The sequence below is a fragment of the Netta rufina genome, assembly GCF_964035555.1.
Source record: "Netta rufina genome assembly, chromosome: 24".
In the NCBI taxonomy this organism is placed as follows: domain Eukaryota; kingdom Metazoa; phylum Chordata; class Aves; order Anseriformes; family Anatidae; genus Netta; species Netta rufina.
Genome location: NC_140148.1, coordinates 773,091 through 781,457, shown reverse-complemented (window position 1 = coordinate 781,457; position 8,367 = coordinate 773,091). Strand labels below are relative to the sequence as shown.

Genomic DNA, 8,367 nt, shown 5'->3' with positions numbered 1-8,367 from the left:
GCTCCGGCACAGCCCAACTTCTGTCTCGCCTCTGCTCCGGCACGGCCCGACTTGTGTCTGCCTCTGCTCCGGCACGGCCCGACTTCTGTCTCACATCTTGCTCCAAAATGGCCAACCAGCCACTTTCTGTTTCTTTCTCTCTCTCTCTCTCACCCCTCTTTCTTTTGTTTCCCTTTTTTTAAATTTTTTTTTAATTTCCGTTGGTTCGTTTGGGTTGCTGTCGTTTTTGGTTCTCGACCCCTCCCTTCCCCACCTGCCGTTTTCTGTTTATTTAAGAGCTCTCAGAGCTTCACCCCACCAGTTTCACGAGCTTCAAGCAACAAGGACGCGGCGCGGCGCCCGACCCCGCCTGCCCAGGCGGCAGCCGCCCAAAAGCCGAAGGAGGCGGCCGGGGGGGCGCAAAACGGGCAAAAAGCGGCCGCCGAGGACGCCCCCGCCGCCCCTCGCCCTGCCCGCCGCCCGCTCTCCCCGCTGAGCTTCTCGGCCGCCGCGACCCCCGCCGAGCCCCGAGGGGACGATGCCCGCGCCCGCCGGGTCTCCATGGGCAGAGCTGTGGCCACGCTCGCTGCGGCGCTCGCCGAAGGTCGGTGCTGGTTCCCCGGAGCATCCTGAGCCCCCGGCCCCGTGGGGCTCGCTGTGCCATGGGTTGGGTGGCCACGAGGGAGCCCAGGTGCCCCCGAGGTGCCCAGGGGGCCGGGGTTTTGCGGGGCGCCCGAAAGGTTGAGCATGTCAAATTTGGGGAGGCGGAAACGGGTAGGGGTAGGGGGTGCTGGGGGGGCGCTGGGGATCAGCCCCCCATCACTGTAGGTTCGTAACGTAGCACTTTAATTGTTCGTCTGGGTCATCGTGGTGGCTGGGGCAGAGGGACGCTGTGGTGCCCGGGGGCTCTGCCTGCACGGGGACACCCTGCAGGACCCCGCGTCCCCCTCCCCAGCGCCCTCGGGGTGTCCCAGAGCCCCCCCCCTGCAGCAGGGGCTGGGGTCAGCACCCCCCCCGCTGCCAGCCCAGCCCTGCGGGCGTGCGAGGGGAGCGCTGTGCGTGTGTGTGCGTGTGTGCGTGTGTGTGCGTGTGTGCGTGTGTGTGCACGTGTGTTCAATGCCGTGTTGTGAAGCGCGCCGTCCACCCGCAGTGCAACAAGAGATGGAATCACTCCTTTCGTTGGCTAGTTCGTTGTTGGGTTTGTTTTTGTTTTTTTTTTTTTAATTATTATTATTATTATTATTTCCTTCTTTTCCCCTCTCTTTTTTTGTATATCAATCATTTTTGTACAGAAGAACGAGCCTTTTTTGAATAACAAAGAGAAAAAAAAAAAAGCAAAAAAAAAAAAAAATCATGATGCAATTTCTTTGGATTGCAAAAAGCAACTCTTTACATTTAAGTGAAGTGTCTTAACATTTTATATTGTTTTAAAAAATATATTTACATATTATATATATATAATATACGTAATATAAATATATATATAAATATTTAAAAAAAAAAAGAAAAGAAAAGAAATAAATCTCTTCATGTCTGGTATATTAGGGGGTGGATTTTCTTCCCTGGTTAAACTATAGCTCCTTGTGATTTTTGAGAGGGTCAGTTCCTAGCGGCTTGGTAGCCCTCGTGCTGAGTTGGCATCCTCCTTCCACCCCCTTCTGTGGCCTGTCCCTGTCCCCGTCCCCGTCCCCATCCCTGTCCCCGTCCTGCCCCTCGCCGAGGCAGTGGGGGGTCAGGGTCGGGGTCAGGGTCGGGACCGGGAGCCCGGGGCCGGTGGCTGCCGGTGCCAGCCCCGGGGCCACGCGTCGAGGCCGGGACCTGGGGCAGGGGGCAGCGGCTCCTGGCAGCAATAGCAGTCACTTGATGCATTTAATTTAATTTATAATTACTTTTTCTTGGTACCAAAGTGAAACACTGTAGCAAAGCCACAGCTTCTTATGGATTTGGGGGGCCTGGCCCCCTCCCCACCCCTCCCTGCCCCAGTGCCGCAGTGGCCGTGGGGGGCTGGCCGTGTCCCCATCCCTCCTGACCCCAAGCACAGGGGTGCGAGGGCACCCGGGGCCCCACCCCACTGCAGGGCTCAGCACTTTGCAGCCAACCCTGGGGGGACGCAGGGTGTATTTGGGGGGGGTCCCATCCACCTCCAGCCCCATGGGGACGTGGCCATGCATGCGCAGAGGGGCCGGAGCTGCCGGCAGTGCCACGGCATCCTCCTGCCCTGGCGTGTGCCCTGCGCCGGGTGGTGCCAGGGCTCCTGGGGCAGTGCATGGGGGTCCCCTGCCTGCACGGAGTGAATTGGGGGGGGAACGGGGGGCACTCTGCAGCTGTGAGCGAGCTCATGCCTATGGGGGGGGGGGGGGGTCCACAGCCCCTCGCTGCGCCCCAGCCTTGCCGTGGGTGCTGGCTGCTGCCCACCCGAGCATTGCCAAGGGGTGCAGCGGGACCCCAGCCCCAGAGCAGCCTGCGGCGGGGGCACGTGGAGCTCCGGGCCACCCCCTTCTCTTATCCCCCCCCCACCCCTCCTGGCTGCCCACCAGGCTGGTTTTCTATGTGAGCGTGTCTCTGCGTGTGTGCGTGCGTGTGCGTCCGTCATTTCATGGCATCATGCAAACTGTGTGTGAGCACCGAGCCCGGTGCTTTAGCTGAAGCAAGAGAACGAAAACAAACAACAACAAAAAAAAAAATCTGCTTGATTCTGATTTACACTGAAAAGAGACAAAAAAAAAAAAAAAAAAAAAAAAAAAAAAAAAAAGTTGCAAAAATGACAAAAAAAAAAGGAAAAAAAAAAAAGACAAAAAAAAGAAACAAGCGCTGCCTGCATCGTGCATGTGTCTGGAGGCGCCCGCTGCATGCGCGCACCCCGCTTTACTCGTCTGAGTGTTGTTTAAGAAAAGGTTACAACTTTTAAAAGGACAGAAAAAAAAAAAAAAAAAAAGTTCCTAATACTCTTTAGAGGCTGTTTTGGGGTTTCTACAATGTCGTGTGTCTCTTAGCATGAATTTTCTTGTGAACTGTTTTAAAATTTAAGCAAAGGAAAACAAAACCAAGGACTCGCCGGGGCCGGGCAGGGCGCGGGCTGGCCTGGCCGGCTGTAGCGTAGTCTCTGTATCTCTGTATGGATGCCATGGGTAGTTCTGTGCGAAACGTGACCATTGTAACTTGCAAACTCCGATGACAAAGGGTTGCTTTTTATTTTTCTTTTTTTCCCTTGACTACTTTTCTTTTCTATCAGAGTGTCTGGCTTTAATAAAAGACTTTCTTTTCTCTATGGCACCTTTTCCCCGCAGGCCTGGTCTCTTGTGTCCGTGCTGCAGTGCCGGTGCTGGGGCGGGAGGGTTGGGACCCCCCCCTTTGCCCTGAGCCCTCCCCAGGATTGGGACCAGCCCCTGGGGGCTGCAGCATGGAGAAAATGGGGTCGGTGGGCTGGAAGGCGCAGCAATAAGAGCAGGAAACTCCCCTCGAATAACCAGTTTATTTCCGCTATATAGACCGGGACTCGTAGGAGGACAATTTCCAAAGCAGGGTTTTTTTTGTTGGGGCTGGTTGTTTTGTTTTTGTTTTTTTGCAGTTTGGCATATACCGACTCGTACAACACGCCAGGGGGACACATGCAGAAGGGTTTAAAAAGTCAACACTGGCCCAGCGCTTTGTGTGGTCGGGGCTGGCCTTTCAGCTGAGCAAAACTTCTTACAAAATCCTTATAAATCCTTTGTAATATGTTACACATTTAGAGACAATATTTACAAAAAAAAAAAAAAAAAAAGAGGGGGGGGGAAATTTACAGCAAATATTTGCATAACGTATGAGAACGACGTGTAACAGTGACAGTGACTTGACTTGATGCCCCCCCCAGCCCCCGGGGCTGCTGCCGGGCCCTGGCACACGCGTCTGTGCTCCCCACGTCCCCACGTCCCCCAAGCCGTGCCCCCCCAAGGTGGCAGCACATCACCCCCTTCCTAAAGTGCTTCTGGCTGGGTGGGCAAGCCTGGGGAGACGGGGTGGGCGGCGAGGGGGGGGTTATAAAAGCGAGCAAGGGCTTTGGGGGCGGCTGGGACACACGGAGTGCCCCGTCCCCACGGCACGGTGCTGCTCTGAGCAAGCCCCTCTTGGAACCCCGCTCCTGCAAGAACCCAGCCAGGACACCCCGAGACCACCGTCACCCAAACCCTGCGGCCCCACACACGCCGTGCCCAGGCCTGGGACAGTGCAAGGGCGCTGAGGTCCCCAGGTCCCCTCCCCAAGGCTGTCGGGGGGCAGGAGGGGAGGGCTCCGGCGGGGGCAGCCGCAGCCGCAGCACCCCGGGAAGCGCCCGCACTTCGCAACGCCGCGGCCGGGCAGCCCCGGGGCTGGCACTGCCGGGGGGAGCAGGGACCCCACAGCCCGGGGGAGCAGGGAATGGGGTGGGGGGGGACATGGGGAGGGGGCCAGGCTGCAGTGCGGGACCCTGCAGGGCCCCGGTGACAAGGTGGCTTCGTCCCTCCTGGCACGGAGAGGCGGCGCAAGGGAGGCCGTTAAATAAAAGCAGCTCGTCAGGAGCACAATTAAATACAAGAACAAGTGCGAGTCCTTAAATTAAACACTGTCCCCCCAGCTGGAAGTGGGGGGGGGGGGAGCCTTCCAGGAGGTCAGAGACATTGGGGGAAGCGCAGGGGGGGCACGGGGCCGGGAGCCGGGGGGCCTGGGCTGCCCGGGGGGCTCTTGGTGCTGGGTGCTTTGGTGGCACCGCCGGGCTGGGCCGGGCTGGGCGCCGCAGGCCGGGCTTTGGTGGACTCCAGGCTGCTGAGCCCCGAGTCCTTGTCACGGCACGGCCCTGGGGGGACGTCGAGGCCCCCCCCGCGGCTCCTTCCACTCGTTGAAGTTGAGGTCCTTGAGGCCGCCGGGCACCACCACGGTGTGCCGGCGCCAGCTGCTCTTCTTGCGGCGCGTCTCCGGGGAGTGGGCTCGGCGCAGGCGCACCCCCATGTCGTCGGCCGAGGAGCGCAGGCGCTGCCGGAGCTGCTCCCGCAGCGAGGGCCGCCCGGGGGGGGCCCAGCCACCATGGCCCTCCCCGGCGGGCACCGGGGTCTCGCCGGCCGGCCGCGGCCTCCCCAGCTTCCTGCGGGCCAGCGTGTCGCACTGGATGAGGCGGTGGGAGTTGAAGGAGGGGCGCCCGGGGGGCACCTTGTCCTCGCCCCCTGCGCCCCCCTCCACCTGCCCCAGCCTGGCCCGGGCGCCCTCCCGGCTCTCCGTGTCCGTCTCCACGTGGCTGAACTCGCTGCGCTCGTCGTCCGCCTCCTCCCCGCGGCTCTCGGCCACCGACTGCACCTCGGAGCACAGGCTGCGGTCGATGGTGGACAGGGTGGAGTAGCCCGACACGATGGAGCGGGCGTCCGGCGCCGGCTCGGCCCCGTTGCCCCCGGGCTCCAAGGCGCTCTCCTGCTCCGGGCTGGGGGCTGCCGGCTCGGTGCCAGGGCCGTGGGGAGCTTTGCCGGGCCCCGGCGCGGCCGCCGTGGCCTCCTCATCCTCCTGCTCCCGGCCCTTGGGGTCCCTGTGCTCCACGTCGTCATCGGTGCTGCTGCCGAAGCCCTCGGCCTCTCGCCGCTTCTTCCTCTTGCGGTTGACGGCTGAGATGAAGGGGATGGCGAGGAGCTCTCGGGGCGACGGCTCCTTGCGCGACGGCCACGTGCCCTGCGAGGACAGGGGAGCCACAGCTTAGGGACAGGCCACGGACCCCGTCCCCGCAGCCGGGGTTCCCCGCCGTGCTGGGGGCATCACCCCGCTCCCTCCGGCCCCAGCCCGGGACCCCTCTCACCTTCGCTTTGGCAGAGCCGCTGTGGGTCGAGTCTGTAAGGCAGAGAGAAGAGAAGGGGGTCAGCGAGGCCCCGGCAGGGTGGGCGCATGCTGGGGCAGGGGTTCAGTGGGCAGAGCCGGGGGGCACCGCTCTGCTCCCCCAGAACGGGGAGGGGGGACGCACTGGGGCCAGCGGCCCCGCCAGCCCCACGCGGGGGTCCTGGTGCTGAGCGGGGTTGGGAGGCTGCAGGAAGGAGCTGGAGGGGGGGGAGGCTCCGGTCCCGCAGGGGGACCCCAGAACTGCTCACCCGCTGCAGTGCTGGGGACTGCAGAGCCCCGAGGTATGGGGCGGGGGTGTCACCAGGATGGGACACGGGGAGCTGCCTCGTTACCAGCTCTGGGGGCTGTGATGGGGACAGTGCAGTGATGGGCTGAGCAGGGGGGGGCTTGGACAGGCCGTGGGGCTGCCCTGCGCTCCCCAGGGCGTTAGGGGACAGGAGGGGACACGGGGGTGACAGGCAGCCTGGCTGGAAGGACAAGGACAGCACGACAGACACCCTCTCCCACCCTGCAGGCCCCAGCCCGGGATGGGGTTAGAAGCTGCTGACGACGAGAGAGGGGGAGGCAGAAAGGTGCTGAGCCCTCCCCAGGGGGTGAGGACCCCCAGGGGGTGGGGACCACCAGAACCCAGCATTTGGGTCCTGGGGCACTTGGCACCAGCCCTACCAGGGCGTGCCAGCCCCAGAGACACCGCAGGGACCCACCAAAGAGGGGGGAGAACCGGGGTTGAAGGAGTTTGGGCTCTACTGGGGTCCAGGAGCCCCCCAGTGCTGGAGAGCCCTGGGGACAGTGGCTGGGCAGGACAGGACCCCCCCCCCCCTCCCGCTGCCCCTCCTGCTCCCCCTCTCTCGTGGTCGCCCGGAGGAATTAGTGCGTGAGCAATGCACCCAGGATCAACACTGTACCCGCTCTAGCTCTCGAGGAGGTCCGCTGGAGGAGGAAGAGGAGGAGGAGGAGGAGGAAGAGGACAGCACAGAGAAGTTCAAGGAAAGAACATAAGAAATCAGTCGAACGTCAAAGTCTCCCGGTCTCTGGGCTGGCAGCGTGAGAGGCACGGGGGGGGGGGGGGCACAGGCAGGGGCCCTGCAGCGGTCGTGGTCGCAGGGGATGAGCAGCCACCAGAGCAGGGGTGACAGGAGAGGGCAGGGAGGGGGCTCTGCCAGCACCCATGGGTGTCCCCGTATCCCAACAAGGAGGGGACGAGCACATCACGCTCGGGCACAGAGCTGCAGCATGGAGAGCCCGGCCGGCTGCCCGCGGGGGGGTGAGTGTGGGGACGGAGTGACCACGGAGGTGCCCGGGGTGCCCCGGTGCCAGGACCGGGTAGGACCCTGCCCCGGGCTCGGCTCCTCACCTGGGGCATCGCCGGGCGCCGCGGTCCTGCCGATGTTGGGCAGCAGGTACTCGATGTTGGGCACCGACTGCGCCTCCTTCTCGTCCACGGGGGTCTGCAAAGGGACGGGACGCGGGGTCAGGGGGCTGCTGGTGGCCACCGGCTCTGCGCCAGGGCTCTGCCCCCCGCTCTGCCCCCGGCTCCGGGCCCAGCCTGGCCTCACCTTCTCGCCCTTGTCCTCCTTGTCGCTGAAGAACCAGTCTGACTGCGGAGGGAAACGGGAGAGGGGTTAGGGACCAGCGAGGCAGCCCCGGGGTGCAGCAGTCCCTGCCCTGCCCACCCAGGCAGCCCCCCTCCAGCCCCGCCAATGCCACCTACGTGCTGGATGAGGGTCTCCACGATTTTGTAGCGGTCGGGCATGTGCGTCACCATGTCGGTCATGTTGTCCTCGGACGTCCGCACCAGCGTGGGGCCGAACACCAGGGCCAGGTTTCGGGGCTCCATCTGCAACAGGATCTAGGGTCGGTGCCTGCCTGCGGCCGCCCCCTCGGGTGCCACCTCCCTTCCCACCGCAGCTGGGGGGGCTCGGGGCCGGGCGGGGAGCAGTACCTTGTTCTTCTCCGAGTGGTCCGCAATGGTCTTCAGGTGGCCCACCAGGAACTTGAGCGTCTCGTAGTAGTGACCTGGCAGGTCCCGGATCTGGGGGAGGCACGGGGTCACCCCTCTGCTCACCCCACAAGCGGGCAGTGCCCCCCCTCAAGGCCCTGCCCCGTCTCCCTACCAGCTTCCTCAGCGTCCTCATCCTCTCGCTGGCGTCCTCTATGCGGTTGGCCTCGATGAAGTCATTGTACTTATCTGAAAGGGACAGGGGGGGGGTCAGGACCAGGGGGAGGGGAGCAGGGACGCCCCTTGGGGACGGGGACCCTTGGGTGCGGAGGGCTGGGGATGGGGCTGGGGGGTCCCAACAGGACGGGACACGGAGGGGCAGGGAAGGGGCAGGGAGCGGGGCCGGTGGGCGCAGCGGGGAGGCGCCACGGCCGGGCTGCGGGACTCACCGTCGGTGAAGAGCGGCTCGGGGAGCTTTCGGAAGAAGGATTTCAACAGGCTGCTGATGACGTTCAGGTCCTGCCACCGCTGCGGGGACAGAAGGGGCTGCTCAGCGGGACGGCACCCAGGCAAACCCAGGCACCAGAAAGATCAAGCCCCCCAGCCTAGGGCCACCAGCA

General features: G+C 63.3%; 2 protein-coding genes across 2 annotated transcripts in view; one reads left to right on the top strand and one right to left on the bottom strand.

Moving 5' to 3' along the window:
• The window catches only part of SRCIN1 (SRC kinase signaling inhibitor 1), a gene marked incomplete at both ends in the record, with an annotated part of 46,179 nt that extends 45,567 nt beyond the window's left edge, over positions 1-612 (top strand). Inside the window, one exon of the mRNA XM_084301093.1 lies at positions 277-612. Coding sequence (XP_084157219.1) covers positions 277-612 — 336 coding nt within the window. The remainder of the gene's footprint in view (positions 1-276) is intronic.
• A 2,825-nt stretch (positions 613-3,437) lies between these two features.
• The window catches only part of ARHGAP23 (Rho GTPase activating protein 23), a 28,393-nt gene continuing 23,463 nt past the window's right edge, over positions 3,438-8,367 (bottom strand). The window contains 9 exon segments of the mRNA XM_084301274.1: positions 3,438-4,812; positions 4,814-5,646; positions 5,771-5,802; positions 7,163-7,256; positions 7,365-7,406; positions 7,520-7,645; positions 7,751-7,840; positions 7,923-7,996; positions 8,197-8,275. Of these exon segments, the coding sequence (XP_084157400.1) occupies positions 4,605-4,812; positions 4,814-5,646; positions 5,771-5,802; positions 7,163-7,256; positions 7,365-7,406; positions 7,520-7,645; positions 7,751-7,840; positions 7,923-7,996; positions 8,197-8,275 (1,578 nt within the window). The 3' untranslated portion in view covers positions 3,438-4,604.